The sequence below is a fragment of the Calliopsis andreniformis genome, chromosome 4, assembly GCF_051401765.1.
Source record: "Calliopsis andreniformis isolate RMS-2024a chromosome 4, iyCalAndr_principal, whole genome shotgun sequence".
In the NCBI taxonomy this organism is placed as follows: domain Eukaryota; kingdom Metazoa; phylum Arthropoda; class Insecta; order Hymenoptera; family Andrenidae; genus Calliopsis; species Calliopsis andreniformis.
Window position 1 is genome coordinate 7251221 of NC_135065.1, and position 20776 is coordinate 7271996.

A 20776-nucleotide genomic window follows, 5' to 3' on the forward strand; every position below is an offset into this window, starting at 1 on the left:
TTCCAAACACATCGTATCAATAAACGTCATTCTGCGACAATAATCTACAACGATCAAGTCCGAGAATTGAAATATCCAAAGTCACGATAATTGATCTTCATTGAAAGTAAACTAGAAGCAAAGCAGCTCGAAAGAGCGGAACAAACTCGAAATTTCCAGCGAAGAATTCCCTGTCTCGACAAATCGTAAGCATCCGTTCGGGGAGTTTCGTGCGTTTCCGTCTCGCGCATGATCGTCGGGCACAACAGAGGGAGCAGCCTAACCCGATTAACCAAACCCGCGGATCGGTTCGTTTCGAAGCAGACGTCTGCTCTCTCCTCCAAGTGGCAGTCTGCTGTCTTTCTGCGTCGAGATAATCATCGCTGCTTCACTCCCATGTCTCCGACGTATCTGACTCCGCGGCACCTCGAAATGTACGGTGAAGTGTTCATGTAGTATTCGTTGCAACCGTAGACACAATTCACGTGCCAGACGAACACCAATTTCATCCATCCATTCGACCATCGACCATCGACATCGGCTCGAAACACCTCGAAACAGGCGAAGAGAGCCTTTAAAAACGTTCATTCGACATGGAGCAGAAGCGCCTTTACAAAGTGGTGCTCACCGGAGGTAAGCAGTTTTCCGTCAAATTAAACACGACTCGTTGTCAGCGGCACAGAGTTTCAGGGATGTCGCGGTGAATGGGATTTTCTTTCGGTCGAATGGATGCTTCCATGCTCGTTTGTTTAAACAGCGGGATTACGAGAGTATCCTCGAAGGAGGCGATCCATACGCCTTCGCGGAAACCACGTGCTCGGTCGAGTTCCTTACGATCATCGTGTTTCTTCGCTCTGTGCTCCCCTGGCCCTGAGAATACGAGACGTGTCGATTGAATTTTTTGCTGCGTGACATTCGTGTGTGTACACACGTTGCCACGCGAGCTCATCGCGTGAAAATATTGATTGAGTTCCGGTGCAACGCGAGGGAAATTGCATCGAGCTTTTTCTATCGTCGATTAATGTAGACTCTAAGTTAATTTTCGTAACAGTTACCGCTAAGAGTCTGTGTTATCCAGTGATCGTGGTTGTTCGACGTTTCCATTCGCGTTACGTTTCGTTAATGCGTTTTAAAAAAGCTCAAAGGTTCTGTGGCTGTTCGAATCTCGTTACGTATAGTTCACTTCGAGACGACTCGAGACATGTTGCTCAGAATGAAACACGACTACATCGATGCATTGACAGCTCAGCGTGTCTAAATTTAATTCGATAAAAACGTCTTCGAGTGTCATTTACATAGCATTGTGGTAGCGCATCGGGTATAAACATTTATTTATGCGTGCTAGTTCGTCGATGGTCGAATGAATCGGCAGAAACAGTAAATCCATTTCTAAAATTAAATGCAGAGAATCAAGTGAAAGACACTTCAGAACTACTGAACTTTTTAATTAACCCTCCATCGGTATAATAAAAAAGTTTTATGGAAACTTCGAGGAGTAACATAAAAGAAAGTACTAGAACTAGTAAAATGAAATTTCATTTATTTACTCATCTATAGACATAGTCCATTTCATCCTAAAGACAATAAAAGTACATAATTTAATATTGCATTGACAAAAATATCGTACAATAAAAAAAAAGAAAAATTTCTGAATATAATGTTTACCCGAAACGTATTCTTATGCAGGTAGATGCAAACAAATTGGAAAACTGAATAAAATAAGATATGTGAATAAACGAAGCGTAGGTGTTAGCTATAACTAAACACAATATTGTAATTCAAATAAACTAAAACTAGACATAGAAATAATAGTAAAAAAAACTAATAAATTTAGCAAATGAGCTCTTATGAAGTAGTACGTGTATCCTGCATTGTGCAACAAATGAACGAGATAATCGAACGATTATTATCGCATCATTTTTCGTTTCATCGAAAGCAATGACCAATTCGACGTGACAAGATCGATGACAGAAATAGAGCGCGTATTCTAGAATTATTAGCCCCGCGGTAAATAAAAGCTCGCGACGAATCAGCGTCACGATTTGCTCGAATCGAACTCGATGGACCGGTATATAAACACGATTAACCTTTCCAATTGGTTTGTAACGATTCGACGCCGTGGCGAATGGTGGACAAACCCAGCGCGAAAATATTGCTCATTGTACAGTCGTGTGGATGTTTTATTCATAGTCGACCAAAAACAAAATATGTATCGGTGGCCGAGACGATGCTGAGATAACGTTTTCGTTTAGCTGCTAATAAATCTTGATTGCACACAGCACAAAGATGCCACGCTAGTCTTTACGACAAGAAAGAGAGCAAATATCCATATCTCCTCGAATTTTCACCAGCATTTAGATCTTACTCGGTCTTTATTTTTGTATGTCAAGGCTCGGAGATATTGTATAAATATTCACAATATGGTCTTCTGTTATTACTAAAATGCGGATATTTATGCAAACTCCTATTGTCGCAAGCACAATTGAAATATGTTTCACTTTCCACATTTTCCATCTTTCTGTATGTTATATGGATTCTGTGCTTTTTTACGTATTAAAATTTCTCATAAATGCACGAGGATTCGCAGTCTAGTTGCTACAGATCTTCACTAGCTTTTTTGTAGATAGTCAATTGTGGGTTATTGAAGACTCAGCCTTGACATCGATCGTGAAAAGCTCAAAAATAAAATCCTCTCGTTACGCGAATCAGTTTCGCGGTAAAAGAGATAGACCCCTAGCAAAGCATGATTATTCCTGCATCGATGAGTCCACGTTTGTGTCGGCGTAAAACAATTCAAACCAGTTAACGAATCAATGAATGTACAGCTGGCCAGCGACGCGAGAAGTCGATCGTATTGCGCTCCCGTATATTAACACAACTTGAATCGCGTCTCGTCCCGACGAACGCCTTTTAATCGTCAGCCACTTGATCATTATTTCGCCTGGGGGCATTGTTCGAATCAAGATCACTCAACCCATACGAAAAAGAACGTGTTTTATTAATCATCGTTGAAAAAATACCTTTTAACTCTTTTAAGTTCTCAGCTAAAGATAGGTGCACCACCTAAAATGCAAGAAATAGATTAGAATATTCAGAGAACATAAATTTATACAAAAGAAAGATTTGTACACTTTTGGATGATAAATTTAAAAAAAGTCCGAGTGTTACACAAGAGAAATAATTGTTTTGTCCACATAAGACTCCATAGTTAACATAAAAATGAAGAACAGATATTCAGAAGCAGGTCACGCAGAGTTCACGCACAGGTCAGGTAGTGATTTTGCTGGGACACCTTGCGTCTGATCGTCTCGTCATTTCTATTTACGTTGCGCGAGTTCAATAGCCACGTGGTACCGCGGAAGTCAAGGTCAGCAACGTCGCGACCTTCCGTCTTGCTCTCATCCGAGCAAGGATGAATGCATCTGCGACGACCAGTCGCTCTTGCAACTCTGTTACATCCTTAATTACAATCAGTGATTTCACGAAATGGAAACACAGCGAAGTTCCTTGCAACAGACGGCGAGGCCATTTCCTCGCCCTCGTTCGACCGTTTCCTCGTCTCAGACTCTAAGGAAAACTTGTTCTGTTTCAGGACCTTGTGGCGGCAAAACGACTGGGCAGACTCGGCTGTGCACGTTCTTCGAGAACATGGGATGGAAGGTAGGCATGCTCCATTCGTCCTGCTACGCTTTTGCATAAGAATACCGCGTCCCTTTGTGGAAGGATCTCCGTGAGTCTCTTACGTGCCCGTCCCTTCGAACGACCGTATTTGAAAACTACCCCAAACAGTTCAAGAGTCTCTGATTGATTAGAAAGTGGCACGTGTGATTAATCAGAACCAGAGAACACCTCTAGTGGTTCTGATATCCTTTGCTAATGACATAGAATAATCTGAGGGCCGCGATTTCTGAGTAAACCTCTAGCAAACTTACTCCATTTTCCTACGAGCGTCGGAAAAAGAACGACCTCGAATGGTTGTCTGCTACTCGCGCGCCAGATCTCCTTCGTGGATGTTTGCTTTTGCAATACGATCACATAGAGTGGCAGACGTAGTCTATATGCGAGTTACCGTAAAAGTAGAGCCACGTTACGAAGCAATGAAAGAATAACAGAGAATGTACGAGAGAAAAGAAAGAGAGAACTTTAAATACGAACTGGTTTTGGGGTGATCATCCTTCGTTGTGGATTCGATAGAGCGCTGGTTGTCTTCTTTTTCAGGTGTTCCGTGTTCCCGAGACAGCGACCGTGCTGCTCAGGTATGCAATCACACGATATCAAATTTACAGAGACGGAGAAAGGAAGAGATAGTCGAGAGGCTGTGAAGTCACACGAATTTTAGCGAAGCGTTTGAGTCTTGGAAAACCGCCCAGGCATAGTGTTTCCCTCAAAACCTCCCTGAACGAAAGAGCCAAGAACTCTTTCATGGGTCCTTGGATCAGAGTTGGGCATTCTTAGAATCTTTATTTAAAAAAAAAAAATAGTTGTCTAATCTTTTATTCTTGTGCAAATTCTAATAGACTGAAAGTTGGTCAAACTTTGCCCAGTTCTCCAAAGCATTGAAGGAAACAAAACAAGTGGTTTTCATAGCAACAATTGCTTCACTTTTATTCGTATTGTTTCAGCTCAAGCTTCTTCCTCAGCTCTCAAAGTCGAGCCATAGAATTGTTAATCGAATCAAAACGTGACCGTATTAATTTCAATAACAGCCATATCTAGTAACGGCCACGTACAATGCACTTACTATTCAAAGAAACCGCGAGATTAGACAAGGTGTTTCAAAAATACGTATGAACACTTCAGGAGCTGAGTCTATACACTAAAATAAGTAAAAAATGTTACATGAACATATGTCCTACTTTTAGAGTTACTTTTCGAATTATGGATGATTAAAGACAATGTTCGAAAGTGTCCATCATCCATTACATTTTTGTCTTTGGAGCCATTTAAAATGTATTGAGTATTCAATGCAAATGAATAATGTGCACGAACTGCAACAAAAGATACAACATGGATTTGAGGCTACTCGAGGAATACCTGATACTTTTGAGCCAGTACGAAACTCGATGCTAATTGTAAGGCATGCAGTAGCCTGTGTTGAGACGTGCAATGGACATTTCTAACATTTTCTTGAATCATCCATAACTCGAGTAATAAGATATATAGGACACATATTCATATGAAATTTGTTGCTTATTTTAGCGTGTAGATTCAGCTTCTGAAGTATTGACATGTATTTCTGAAACGCCCTGTATAGCATATCGCTATAACAGTGTCTTTTGTCACCAGTCGAACCAAATATTAATTCTATTTCGATCGCGACAAGTGTGATGACTCAGTGGTAGTAAAATCAATTCCGATTGAAAGAGCATTGTGCATGTGTTACGAGAACGGTGCTTCTGCGAATACACTCGTGTTCTACATGGTTTCTATTCGAGGAGCTACTGAATAGTGACACTGGCATGCCAACATTCCACGCGTTTTTTTTATAGATAGAAATCTGTCCTTTCTCACCCTCTACCACAGTACAGACTCGTATAATTAACAAAAGAACGATAACTATCTTCCAGATAGATTTAGTGTCTCTCATAAGCAGAAACGATTCATAATACATACTGCGTCGTATCATTAGTTGATATTTCCTCGAAATTTCCACCACTCGCAGCCCTAATTTAAGCAAACCATTTCACCCCACGTCTGCTTTTTCCATTTCAGCGGCGGCATAAAGTTTTCAGACCTGAACGCTGAAGAGGGTAAGTCCACGTCAACTTTTCATTTTCTACGGCTAGTTTACTTTAGCTTCGCGGTGCACGTCTATCTCGAAACCGCGCGGGGGTGGCGCGACTCGGTATTAGACTTTTAATCACGCGCTCTCTGTGCCTCTTCTTGCCATAGTTAAAATTCGACTTAGCGAGTCTTGCAAGAGATAGAGAACAGCTAGCAATCGACTCGAAAATAGTTGCAAGCAGGGGTAGTCGATGATCGGGAATAAATTTCGACGCTTTGAAAGCGAGAAGTGCCCTTTTGAAGTGATATCTTTTACTGGATATACAGGTTTCGCGAAGCAGTCTGTGGCATTTGCATTTCCTAAGGCTACGTTTTCTAGTTTCTGCAAGTAAATATATACAATGTAGACGTTACCATTTTCTGCCTAGCTGCAGCTAGGATTAACAGACGATGAAGATTAAACTCCGGCGCATTTAAAACGCTTTATAGGTCTTGCAGAATAATTGATATCTCATTCTTTCTAACTCTGTGTAATATTATTCCTTCTCTACTCTGAAGGAAAATAATTCTGTACCAGGTAGTTGGCGAACAAAAATTTGAATTCTAAATCTAATCCTCCCTCTGCAACCTGAGTCAATCATGACCCAGACTACTCTTCTGGCTTATTAAAGAAAAATTAAAGGAACATATAGCAGTAAAAAGGATTAGATAATATTCTAGAAACTTGGAAGAATATCTAAGAATACCTTTTGATTTTTTAAAGTACAAAAAACATAAGAAAAATGTCCCAGTTTGCAGAGAACTAAAAGACGACAGTCTCTAATGGCAGTCTCTAATAAACGACTGAAATAAGGTCTATAAGGTGTAATCTTGAGTCGATGTAAAGTTGAATTACACGGTGTTAGAAAGGATTAAGTCAAAGTCACTTCTAGTTTCTAGAAGCTAATTTAAAGAGCGTAGTTCACGAGGCCTCTAGCCAGTCAATAACGATCGTACTTCAGGGTATGATGATCAATTGAAGCGTGTATATACAGGATACTGTTATCTCGCGATTACACTACCGGATGCACGGGTTTTTGCGGAGACACGACAATGTCACGGCGGGTATCGATCGATGGCTCGTGCGAGAACACCACGAGCACCTCTCGTGCCCTCTCGTTTTATCCCTTGGCTGCTCAAGTATAGATATCATTGCGTATGCGTCGACTGTCATGATAATATCGACGAAACTTTCCGTTAGTCCATGGAAGCCATGTTTAGTTGCACCCTCAAATCGCCTTGGTGGCTGCCTTTTAACACGTTCGTTCGAGTCACAATTTTATTTACAGAGACTTCGACATTCTTCCTCTGAGCATATTACATAAAATCTCTTTCGTAGGCATTAAGATTACTGAATGATGATTAAGTATAATTAGTCCACAGATAAAATGGTAGATTCCGATGACTATCTAATAGATATGGCTTGGGGAACAACCAAGTACTATTCGTATCTCCTGAAAAGTATTCCTCGTTATGCGTTTCAGATTTCTCATGGGACACGAATAGTGCTTTAAAATATAAATTTTAAAGACAGTCTTTTCTCTCTACACCCAAAACACGCAACGAGATTACAGCGAATAAATCATTTCAGTGGTCAGCTGATGTATCAGTAGCTTACTCGTGTCTTGCCAAAGATACAAGCCAGAGTTGCTACAAGAGCGTAACTTCAAAACACAAAGCTTATGCCAAGGCAATTCTGCGCCCTATAGAATCAAATTCACGTCTCCATTTTTCCTCTTTTCTCCATCGTTCAGAATTCCTGTCGTGTTATATACTGTTACGCAATGTTACGTCACGTTGCGTCATCACATCATCCATCTTGCGTCAGCTGAGAAATTCGGGAACGCAGATTCGAATGGTGCGAGAGATTCCATAACTCGATACAAACGGTTCAATAATAGAAACCGAGCAGGATGTTGGAAAGAAGATACGATTTCGCTTTTGTCGAGTGTGTCGAACGGTTCATAGAGTCACTTGTGGGTGGGCCAAAGAAGAATGGCCAGTGAATAGCATCGTCTGTTGATTGCGTAAAATCGAAACAGGCAGCCTGCCAAGATCGCGGCCGCGAGAGACCACGGTGTTTTGGAGTGACGAACCGGACACGCGATTGCTCGCGCTTCACGATGTTCTGAAATGATTATCTGATCGCGAAAACAAAAAAAACTGCATCGAAATTGGATCACTCGTTACTGAGCTACGAAGCCACATACGAACTGACACATTAAACGTACGCGTCAAACTTATGACACCCCTCCTTTTTTACGTTGGGGATTAAAAATAATGTCGTTGAGGATCCTTATTTGGCACGTGGTGCAGAAGATCGTTGAGTAGTACGGGATGTTGATCCTTAATGGACAGAAGTCTGTGGTCACGATTGCCTTCAACCCTCACAATGAGATAAATCGAGTCGTTCAGGGATTCAAGTATTATTTCTTTAATATAGGCAATTTCAAATTTTCAGATTTTCAAATTTTACAAATATTCAAACTTCCAAGCATTCGAATTTTTCATTTTCAAATTTTTTAACTCTTTCAATATACAATTTGTTATTTCTGTTTTCCAATTCCTGAAGTTCTGTATTTAAGTTTTGAGTAATTTCATTTTGGTACGATAACAATTAAAAATGCCACTTAGCGAGTCATGTTCCCAGTAAACAAGGAAGGTCTTAATCATTAATGGACTAGCACGTTCTGAATGAATAGTACACTCTAAGATTAAAATATAATATTCCGCGTTCAAATAGTCATTCGAGAGCACTGTCCGCGACCGACCATTCACTTCACAACTGTCGTTGAAGATTAAGAGAGCGATAAGAAAATCCTCGGACCTTCTCTCACAAGCAAGCCCAAAAATATCCACCGATAACCGACAATGGGTATCAGGTCGTTATATTTGACTATCGTTTATGCGCTAAGTTGCTCGAATGCGTTATCGCTTGACGTAACATAAATATTTGAACCGTCCACTTTTAAGGCAGCCTATAATCGTTCAGCTATTATTACTCCGTGGTGGGCACTCGTCGGCAGGCTTTTCCTTCGATAGGTCACGACCTCCATTTTTCCTTTAACCACCTGTAGGGTCGATTAATCGCTTAGCGACCACGGAGCTCTATTGTTGGTCGATCTTGGATCCCAAACTGGCGGAACTGTTTCCGCAGGGGGGAGATTATTAAACAGCATTGTCTTACGTAATCCCAGCGATTATATTATCGCAGTGATTTGTGGACTACGATTGTTGTAGTGATCCATCGTAAGAAGACACAGGCTTCTATAGCTTTTTCGTGGAATCGTACTAGAGAGAATCGTGCTGCACGAATATGCGTCGAATGAATTTCCGTGACTGACGTTGAAAGTATTTTATTTTTCTTTCCTTTTTTAACTACGATCCTTGACTACGCGATGTTGGCCTCTTTCGGCTAAGCTCTATAATTACCCCGTGAGTCGACAGTATTTATCTGCATACTGGGGCCCGCGAAAATATTTTCGAAGCGGAATGGTCGGATTCTCGCCCTTCGAGATCAACCATGGATAATAATACGCGCCACCGAAATTATGTAACACGAAATTGGGATCAGAGTTTCATTCGGAGCAGCGAACGCTCTACTTTAAAACTCTAACTCGTTTCTGTTGCTGATCGTTTGCCGCGAACACGAACCTGTTGTGAAACGCGAATATAAAGCATCCTCGCGACACCGTGCCAATTTCATCATTTTCGGGAAATCGAAACACCGATGGCATCTGGCTGTTGGCTTGAGCAAATTCGAGTCACTGAAGACTGGGTTTTCTGTACTCGCTATAAGCTCACGATCCTTCTCGAATGTTGCGTAGGTTTCAGTTTCCTTCTGCTAGAGTCAGAAAAGAGGAGAATCGACTTCAAGGAATGAGAGAATAGCTCGGGGGCTATAAAGCTAGGTTTACATTAGGCAACCTTTGGTCATGTAACCAAGTTGATCAACCTGAAATTGATCAAAGTTCTTCCTGTAAATCCCATTTTAATGTATTAAAGTGTTTCTTAGCCACCTATGTTGGTCAAATGAGAGTTCCTTACAAAACGATGAATTTAAAATTGATGTGATACTATATAAATTGCAGTAATAATTTTTAATACTATTTAGATCCATTCAAAAAAGGTAAATTTTAATATAACAATTATTGGAAAATAGGAAATTCAATTGACGAGTGTTTAACTCTTGGACATCTGCCTTTAGCTAAGAACTACTTTAACCAAGTTGGGATGACAATTTTAATCGACTTTAGGTTGATCAACTCGAATGCCTGACTAAAATTGCTCAATTTAATTATATATCTTAACGAGGGAATACTGTACCGATTTCTCGATCGTTGCATCGCGAAATCTTTGGCGCGTTTGCTTCGTTCACGCTTACGTAAAGGTATCGGGCGGCTCTAATCCGCGGCCTTGAAACGTTGATACAAATCAGGCTTCCTGTCACCGAATCCTCCTTTTGGCTTCTTCGCGCGTGTACGCGGTTCAAGTGGCATCGATTAGACGTCGATTTTTATCGAAGCAAACGTGATTGCACTTCGCCAGGGGCTTCGCAATTAATCGAGGAACGACGAGGTAATTGGCTGTTGTAATTCGGTCGTAGGTCGTCCCAACAATCTGCGCTTCTGTCGAACCAACGACGAACTCTTTGACACGAGTTCGTTATACCGAGCCCAGGGTTATTAATAAATATTCATGCTCGACGAGTCTGCTTAATTGTTGCTCCGCGATATCGTCCTCCTGGCTCGGAGCCAATCTCATTTGATTATGTCTTAGCATTTGGGAAATTGCCTCGAATTCCACCTTTGGGATTCTGAAGTATTGCTCCTGCGTCGTGACGAACGATAAACAGCCCCCTGTTGCAGAGGGAGAGAGAAATGGGAGGAAACGATGGGTCCAAACAGGGCTGGTTCTGAACCATAAGTCTAAGTCCAGACCTATTGGTAATTGGTGATCGACAAAGTTGTTGGTGTAAAAGTCGAATACAGAGTGAACAATCCTCCTTTTTCTGTCTAATGAATGGAAGACAATTGACATATGGAAATTGTAATTGGCCCTTAGATCGATAGAATTGTCGGTAGGCGTGTGCTTAGGATTAATCACCTGCGTGCTAGAAACCAGAAACATTTAGCTGCTTTGTCAATGTAAATTACGAGTGGACTTATAATTTAACTCGACCAGTGAGAATCTAATGTTAGTGTGTCTCTTTATAACAGTTACATGTAATTAATAAGAATAAAAAAATCCATAAAAGTGTTTGAAATATTTGTTTTCATTTTATTCAAATAATAAGTTAATAGAGATGCAGAGGATTCCAATTGTTGAATGTTTTCATAGTTATCAAATACATTTACAGTAATATTTATATTACTGTGAATGTTAGGAAACATCCTCAGTTTCACAGTAAAATTTGTTACATCAGTTTTACGTTTATGACGTTCAGGAAATACAAAAATTATATTTATTCTTTAAACTGCACTATTGGCCTCCCTACGCGCTGCACACTTACTAAAACCAGCCCTGGGCCGAATGTTTTTCCACTTTCGTTAAAGGTGAAGGCTGGAAGAGGGTCAAGAGGGTATTTGCAAGCCCGAGTAAAATCCACCCTTCACAAGCCTAGTTTTTGACGCGTCGAATTCCCGCGGAAACGAAAGCTGCCCGCGAATGAAATTATGCCTGAAAAAGTAGGTGGATGCGTCAGGGTTGCCTCTCGTGCCACTGGGAAAATGATCAAACGAACTGCGTTCAAACTGCTCTAAGCGCAAGTCTCTTCCCCAGCCTGTAATTTAACAGCGTCGATTCATCGATCAGTCCTTCCTCGTGTTTCTCCTCCTTTTTGCAAACTTTCCATTCGACGTTCTGGATAGAATCGCCTCAAAACACGAGAGCTAGATTCACAAAAGAAGGAGAAACTTCATCGACCAACCTACCCTAATTTCCAGTCTGTAAACAGTAATGTAATTAGTAGTTGGGTTAAATTTGTTTGGCAATGGTAAACTGCAAGTATGAGAAGGATTCAATTAAGGTCTGTTTTATGTGCCAGAGAAATTCGCATTTGCATTTTATGTGACATTTAAAGATGATTTGTTTTATGGCTATAAATATGGTAATCTTCTTATATGTAAATTTATTTAATAAGTTGCTATAAAGTTCCACTTTGAGATTTATTGAAATTCGCTACGTTAACTTCGCAGTAAATACTCCAGATTATTTCTTTTTAGTCTTCACATATTTTTAGATCATTATTAACAAAGTTTTCTACAGCCGTTAATCATGATCAGACTGCAGACCTTTATACATTTATGAGAAATTTCAATATGAAAAAATATAGAAATGATCGAGAGATAAATACATTTTATAATATTTAAAGGGTGAAATATGTCTTTAATTAAATTCCATTTCTCTAATTTTATGTATAAAAGTAGGAATTTGCATACACATCCGTTGCCTAATCATGGTACTACTCACTCATAAAAAAAATAGAATAGGCTGAAACCTGACGAGGATAGATCCTCGAATGTTTTTCTTGGCAATGAGAGTGCTTTTATGTTAGAAACTTCGCCTCGAACGAACGTGAAACGCAATTGGCTATGCAAATGGAACAGCGAAAAAAAGCAACTAAGTTAATGAAATATTGATAGGCTGTAAGAAACGCAATGCATTAGTCCATATCCGCTCGTGGTCCGTTTCTTTTCGCGAGTTTAACCCCGCTCCATACTTCGCTTAACTTATAGATCCTTCCAAGGTCAAGCTGCGCCCAAGATTAATGACGACTGAGCATAATTAACGAGGCTTCCGGTTATGACAAGATATCACGGGTTTCAATAAACACGAATAGGTCGAATCAATTTGCTCTGATCAGCAAAAGCGCGGCGACACGTGTTTGATGCAAGCGTCGGTGTACGTAGAATCTATTACGTAGATTTTCTTCTTGTGTCGGTACTCGGGGGAAAAATTACGTAAAAAGTTTCATTAGCTCGTGTCGAAACTCGTTTGAAGGGGAACTCGAAGCTGTGCAGTGTTGGACGAGTATTACTAAATTGAGACGAATTAGCGTGGCAGTCTTATTTGAAGACTCGCTTGCAAGAGGAATCCTTTTACATTTTTCTTGAAGTATGATGTAAAGCATTTTAGAATATTTCATAGCTAGACCTCAGAGGCAGGATATATTAAGTCACTTCTTTTCAGTGTGATTTAATACACTGGTTTAGGGATTCTAGAATCTAGTATTAAATTCCCTTAAGAATATTTTTTATTCCTAATTTTGTGAATATTTATTCTCTGCAATTTGGTGTTATTTTACGAGTCCTCATTAGAAATCCAAGAACTCGTTATATCTCACAGAAATCGCATCAAATTTCGCTCCGTACAGGGATCTCCCCATCTGCCACTGAAAAACAATCATAAACGTATGGTTTGCATCGCTCACAGAAATAGTATCCATTTGTGCAGCGTTTCATTTTTCGAGCTTTTTACCGAGGCCACATGTCTGACTGGCTACAGTGTTTCGCTTTCGTCAGCCAGTACGCAGAAACCAGAGTCCTCCCCAGTTTTATTAATCCTCTCGGCGGCTAGGGTTGAACCAGTCGTTACACAACCTGGTAGGGTGAAATCAATGTAATCCCTATCGCGAAACCGAATAAAACCCACGCTTTGTCGGACTAAACGCTGCTGCATATCCTACTGGCTTATCTCCTGGAAAAAAATCTTTGACTCCACCAATGGCGAACCAAAATATCACGTCCACCCCCGACAGCCGACGATGCAGGACCGAAATACAATTCCCGACGTCCTCGATCAAAGTTTCCCCAATGAAACCGCTTGTCGTGTCGCTCGCGAATGAGAAAACGAAGATAATTGCGAGGGGAGTCGACAGAGCTCGCGTGCAGTACCAAAGACTGCAAAGCGGAATAACGATGAACCACGAATGCCAAGCAATCTCGATGATCGACGACAAACGAAGATGAAACCGCCGATAACAGTCTCGGTTCGCTTTGAAAAACGATTTAATTAAACCACAAAGGGGGGGAAAGGGAACAGGGGAGGGTAAAGGGTGGGAGAGGGATCCTAGCAGGCTTATCGAGGTGTGGTGTCTTCAAGGTCGGTTGGTTCTAGCTAAGGGATCCGGGTCGCGTCCTTCGATTACGAAGTCCTCGCAGCGAGTTTACAGGAGCGGATCTGACAAGGGCGAGGCAAGGTGGCCGGAGATCTTGGAAATTGACTCCGGTGAGGGTGAGTCTTAGAAGTCTCCTGTTGGAGGGCGATTAAGGACGAAACCGGGTCCTGTTTTATCTTCGAGAAACTGGATCAGTGAAAAGGGGGATCGCGGGACAGATATCACGAGCTGAGGCATCGAAGACTCTTACGCTCTTGGTTCTCCATGCAATTTTTAGTCTATTATTTTCCTTCGTTTTTCTTTGGGTTGGTTATACAGGGTGAGTCACGCAACTGTATCAGCTGAATTTTCTTGTAAATTACTTATGGCACGAGAAAATGTTGCAAATGAAAATTGTTTGGTATCGAGATCAGGCTCTTCTTACTAGAAAATTCAGGTGATAGCTCTTTTCTTCTCTAAAATTATACAAACGATTTTCTCATATAGTATCGTGTCTTTTGTCAGAGACCATAATTTTTTGTGATTTAGTTCTCAACTATTGACACCGAGGTACGCTTTTTAATATTGTCTCCATTAACTACGAAATCTTTTCTAATTAAGATTTTTTATATCTATCACGTCTCACCTCTATATCTCGAATAAAATCGTATTAAATTTGTGTGTGTATTGGCATGTGAAAACTGGGCGTCAGTAGTTAAGGGTTAAACGTTATCGAAAATAAAAGAGGACCATCGTCCGGTCGCCTTGCTAGAGCGATCCGAGTCGATCCTTGCTGCTAGACACCTGCCTGTGGTCAATCGAAGCGCGTCGAAGTGCTACATCTGATCATTTATGTAATTCAGCATTTTCATCCGCTGTTCTTAATCGTCAGATACTTTCTAGAGCGTCCTCGGCGAGAGCTGGCTCTCGCGGCTTATCATGCTTGTATCGATGGCAAATCGGCATGTAAGCTCGAGAATTAATAGCCTTATTAGATAGATTCTCAACGTCTTGCGATGCCACTTGGCTGTCAGCCTGTCGTGTACAGAATCAACGCCAACACGTTCGCCGACAATTTTGACGGAAACGCAAATTACATTACCGTCGTTCTGCAAATTTACTGTAACATTTGTCCCCTGAAACTGAGCAAATTTCGGGCTGAGTTAACACCTTCGTAATCGAGCCACTTCTTGATTCTTCTGGCTCGAGTGTCTGTCTATTCTGTGTGGCAAAGTAGTGGCCTGTAGTGATGGGCTAATTAGCACTCTGAAGACGATTTGAAGTCAGTTTTTTTTTCGGATTTGAAATTGTACTGTGTACAATCTAACGTCTAAAATTTGAAGATTTGAATCAATTTAAATATTTGAATATTTGAAAATTTGTTAACTTCAGACTCACGAAATTTCCACATCCAAATCTTGTTTCAAGAAATGGCGAAAATGTTATTGAATTTATAACAAGAAACTACTGTTCTGAATGTCTATCGCTACCTCAAGTCGTTTCACTGTAATGCAATCGTACTGTTGCAGTTGCGCTAGACGTTGAACATGTCACTGAACGCAGGGTATTTGGTATTCATTTCCGCTCATCCGTGAAAGAGCGTTGAGACGTTTGGAAATTATCGGCAGCGAAGATCAAATTGCGAAGTCACTTGCAGCGGATGTAACGACGTCTGAGTCTCACGATTTGGTAGAACCAGAGACGACTAGAAGTCATTCGAACGACTATTGGACTTCGTCGAGGCCTTTAGACGACCACTCCCATTAACTGAAGTGTAGAATGCATTGTGACAACATACATGTGGCCAATACACGCGGTTAGCTAGTTGCAACGATACGTCGTATCTCCTGCAGACTGATACGAGCAATAAGAGCGCGATAGCAAAATGTGTTGCACACATGGAGACCGTGTCCTGGTGGAAATTCGCGCATGTGCTCGTTGAAATTTGATCTCGAGTAGATCTGTCGATTGCGTGATGCAACTCGCGTTTCAGCTATTTGCGATAAAGAAAAATTTGAATGTTTGCATTGGAGAACGACGTTCTAGTGATATGAGTTCTACAGTTGATAAATGATGTGGATCTACAGTGCTGATTACAGAGAGTAGTAAAATAGAGTATGCACAAATGTTAGAAAATATTGAAAATGAGGTCTAGGTGAAGAAATTATGTAGATACATACTCTTTTTCTTTAGATATGTTTATGAAGATACTTATGCATTTATTTACATAAACTTCTGCAATCTCGAGACACTATAAATACACACATCTGTAGAAAGAAAAATTTAATATTTCACAAACTATATTAACTATCTGATACAATTTTAAAATTTAAATCCATTTTAAACTCAAAGCTTGTAGAAGCTGTAACGTAAGAAAAAAGGGGACTTGCCAACTAAACGGCTCAAAGCGTCAACCGAGACGTGGATCGTATAATTAAATAATTTCGAGTATATTCGGTGGAAGGAGTCCATATAGAGTAATCCAATCAACGAAATTAGCTACGTCTGATTTCCATGTTTGCCTCCTGGTAATTGCATTCGCCTCCGTGACAGTAATTGCACTCGATGTCTCCCTGGTCACAATAACGATCGCTCTAAAACCGAGATTGTACATCGACGTCTTTCTAACCGACCTCAAGGAGCGAGATAAGGCCTGATTCATTGTTTGCATTCGTCTGACTTATAATCTCCCTCATTTATTAACGCGTCCATCATCCCCCGTGAAGGTTCTTCAGGTAGCTTCAGTAAACACAGCCTCAGGTTCCACCTGATGCGTCTGCTCACCTACAAAAAGAACGCACTGCCTTTCAAATGGTACTCCACTTGAGCGAAATATCCATTGGTAGCGTCGTGTCATGCAGCTTAATTAAAAAGACCATCCGATCGTTATCGTTTATCACCGTGTCGTAGGCTAATAAACGGACGTCCAATTAATCCTCACACAGCGTATGGCGTAACCGCTAACGTGAGAAAGACGTAGATCCTCCTGGCGTCGTAGTGTCTTCTCTAGATCGTGTCGTAGATCGTTGAAGTAATCGTTGAAAACGTAGCCTGTCCTCAGACTCGTCAGGCACAGATGCGGCAAATGCAATGCAAAATCATTCACCTGATTTGTTGCAGCATTCAAGTTCCAAGAGAACCTCCTGCGCACGATGATACAGATCGAGAACACGTTCTTCCAACTGGGCGAGAGTTGTTCACGGAATTGCCTTATAATCTGTGATCGCGGTGCCATGGATGCCTCTGCATGTAAGCATAGACATCGATCTTTCCATTACGCTTCGGGAATCAAAGCTTCTCTGACGTCTAACATTCTCCTCTCGATTCAGTTATTTCGAAGGACAAGTGGGAATTGATGATGGCCTCGAACGGCTGGAACAACGTCGAGTTAAGGGACAACAGATACAACCAGATCATACACATGGTCTCGGCGGCGAACGGCGCCGAGGAGTTCTACTCGATGGAGGACCACGCCTGTCGATCAGAGAACGTCGAGCTGGCCAGGGAGCTCGATTACAAGGCAGCCGCTGCCTGGGTCGGTCACCCTTACTTCGACGTCATCGACAACTCCCAGGACTTCGAGACCAAGATCTGCCGCATGATCGAGTGCGTGTGCCAGAAACTGGGCATCGACACTGGGGACAGGCTACGCGCAAGCAGTCGAAAGGTCAAGTTCCTCGTTAAAGGTCCTCTGCCCGCGGACAGCGAGTTCCCGCCGTTCCAGGACTTCGACGTCGTACACAACTACCTCCAAAGCAACAACCCGAAGATGCAAGCTCGACTCCGCAAGCGGGGTCAGAAAGGTACGAGAGAGTGAGACGACTGAGGACTGTACCTCTGAATGGCACTGGAAGTCAGTCGAGATGAAGCTTTGGTGGGTTTCATGGGGACAGAGACTAGTCCCGAAATGTGAAATCAGATTCGACTATTTAAGTCTGTAGAAGACTCATGTCTTTGTATATGTTTTCGTATACAGGGTGATCAGTTTTATTGGAAACACTCTAATAAGTGTTGGCAGCACTTACAATGCTACAGCATTTTAATCACCCTGTATGTATAATATTGGTCGCTTATTCGGAAGAATATCCACTAGTCATTTGCTCTGTTTGAGAATTTTAACACGTTCATAGTCCTGTAACCCATATGTAGGTCAGGGCAATTCTATATTTTATTTTATAATTATATTTTCTTCAGATTGTTGTTGAATTTCTGGTGAAAATGTATGTAGATTGATAATGGCATAGTTTTTTTTAAATTTTATGAAGATTGAGTGGACCATGAACGTGTTAGGATGAGATAAAAGTTTATCTTTCTGCTAACGTGATATTAATATTAATAAATTACATTGTCTATCTTTGTAGGACACTGGTCTTATATTCACACTATCAGGCGTCCAAAAATATGCGGTCAGGTAATCGAGGTGAAGACACAACTGACCCACAGAGATTACTTGAACATGCTCGCCCAGCGCGACGACTCGCATTTCACCATCTTCAAACGTCGACGTTGCTTCCTCATCAATAATCAGTATTTCCAATTAGACATATACAGGGAGCCAGCTCATCCAAGGTAAGAGGATCGTCAACTATGGAAGACAATGGTTTCATCGATTCTGAACTAAACGAGGTTAATGCTTATTACAGGTGTCGAGGTTTGATGTTGCTTGAAACGTACACAGCGTTAACGGGCGACGAGCTGAAAAATATACTACCACAGTTCCTGACAATCGAGAAGGAGGTCACCGGAAATCCGGATTACAGCATGTTCAATCTCAGTTTACGAGAAGAGTGGAACAGCACTAATAAATACTGCCACAATTTACATGGTACGTACATGATCTATTTATTTGTCATCAAATCGCATGATCGTGAAACGTGATGGTCGTATGCATCTTTTTTTTAAGGGTAGTTAGAGATGTAACTAGTTTAAGATAGGATAACTTATTCCATCAATCTTCTTCCGCGTAGCCGATCTTTCACTTGATCAGTCTCTTTTGAATTGCACAGATTACGCTCTTGCAGGCTTGGCGGAATCTGGATCGGCAGAAAGTAAAGGTCTCGATTCTTCAGATGCAAAAGATGTGTCAGCTAAAAAACGAGTAAACGGGGTTGAGTCTAGAGTCAATGGTATAGAAGTTGATGTAAATGGTGCAGATAAAATTGTTAATGGCGTGAAAAATGGTGTCCATGATGTTGCGAATGGTAGCGCGAAATGTGTTGAACGGAATAGTATAAAAAGCAATAGTCAAGGAGAGCAGAAATGCTGTACACGCGATAGTCCTACGAAAAAGATAGCCGGTAGTTTGTAAGGGAATGAAGGAAGAGAGTGAAGGAATATAAAATAATAGTAATGGTTTCAGGACGAAAACGCGATAATATGACGGTAAAAATAGGGCAACGATAAGAGGCAAAATTTATTGAAATAATTCCAAGGGAAAGATGAAGTATTTTATTGGCACTGGCAGTTCACGTAAATCTAAAACTTCCTATAGGCAATACGAAAGTGACAAACTTGTAAACTCTAAACACCTATTTTCTAAACTGATCTTGCGTGCTACATCTGAAGATATTCCATGCAAAATGTACTTCATAAATTCGATTGTAATTTATTTTTTACCGATCTGTTTAACAAGCGATCTCGTTTAATATACCGAGTATTTTTACATCTAAATCACCTCGCTTCACTTTTTCATCTCTTCAACTTCGTTGTATATCTTATTATCTGGAGTATTGTCGTAATTCTTTATTTAAGCAAAATATTATTAAATAATTGTGATACAAAGTAACATGTAGTGCATAGCATAAACCTTACTATGTATTATCCAAGAACATACGATCAGTGTGAAGTATACTTTTCCTTAGAAACGTTTATCGTTGACTCAATAGAAAATTTAATATTACGCACTAATGTAAAAGAGTTTAAATAATTTAATTTATAAATTGTATCATAGAATATGGAAAACTTTGTTCTCTGCAGTAAATCTAATTACGATTTGATTTCCAAAAAAAAAATTGTTTATTAGTGACCAGACTTGTAAAAGATGAAGATAAATATCTTCTAATGCATAATGGTGGAGTATTTAAAAAAAGTATGGTTCAATGATTGTACTGTTCTGCAGTATTGTCAGAATTTATGTATTATACACACGGCAAGGTAATTGTCAAGCATAGTACTTAACAGGTATATTTCCATTAAAAATTTATTAAGTCCATTTAAAAACATTTTAAATTATTGGAATGATTATTGGCATAAATAGTATCAGTTGCTGAGTATAGCATTTCACGAGGAAAGATGAGTAAACAAATGATTAAATATTTCATTTATCAATGATTATTTGTTTATCATTGATCATAATGAACGTAAACTGTGATGGTTATATATGTATATGCTTATTTTACACATTTATTACAAGTTTTGCCATTGTTTAGAGACGAAGTGCCTGTGAGATGTTCAGTCGTGGAAATGAAAAGAATGATATATAAATATATATTTTCAATGAAAGATGCAATAATCAGTTATTGATGCACTTATACCATATATAATTGATCTGACATCATATTGTACCCATGATTATCTAATAAAATGTCATGTGCCTATCATTCTTTCAATCCATTTAAGTACCCACCTGTTTGCTGTATGCATTAATTATTAACTAAAATTTTGTTTTCAGATTAAGGATTATACTTATTTCATGTGGTACAACTAGGAGGTGAATATAAGCCAATAACTTGGTCACTGTGTTTATTGCTATTTTTCAGAAAATTTTCATAATTTTACACTTGTATAAAATAAAAAAAAACTTACATTATACATAATTTTGTTCGATTTCATGGACATTTTCCTAATATTACAGCGAAGTTGTTGGATTCTCCAATTTATACATTTTTTAATCTAGTTAAAGTTTCAATATGTGGGAATACTTATTAAAAATATTAA

At 40.1% G+C, this 20776-nt stretch overlaps 1 protein-coding gene across 4 annotated transcripts; it reads left to right on the forward strand.

Annotated features, from left to right (window-relative positions):
* Nucleotides 1-272: 272 nt before the first annotated feature.
* Nucleotides 273-20771, forward strand: Ttd14 (TRPL translocation defect 14). 4 transcript variants are annotated; one of them, XM_076375928.1, is made up of 9 exons: nt 273-612; nt 3572-3639; nt 4198-4235; nt 5692-5729; nt 16961-17089; nt 17170-17643; nt 18202-18409; nt 18484-18665; nt 20511-20771. In XM_076375928.1, the coding sequence occupies exons 1-9, from the start codon at nt 573-575 to the stop codon at nt 20513-20515; spliced, it is 1182 nt and encodes a 393-aa protein (XP_076232043.1). In that variant the 5' UTR covers nt 273-572; the 3' UTR covers nt 20516-20771. The 4 variants fall into 4 exon arrangements, with proteins under 4 accessions (XP_076232043.1, XP_076232041.1, XP_076232040.1 ...); XM_076375926.1 differs by lacking the exon at nt 20511-20771 and adding an exon at nt 18862-19148; XM_076375925.1 differs by lacking the exon at nt 20511-20771 and adding an exon at nt 18847-19148 and having other exon boundaries at nt 274-612.
* The last annotated feature ends 5 nt before the right edge of the window (nt 20772-20776 follow it).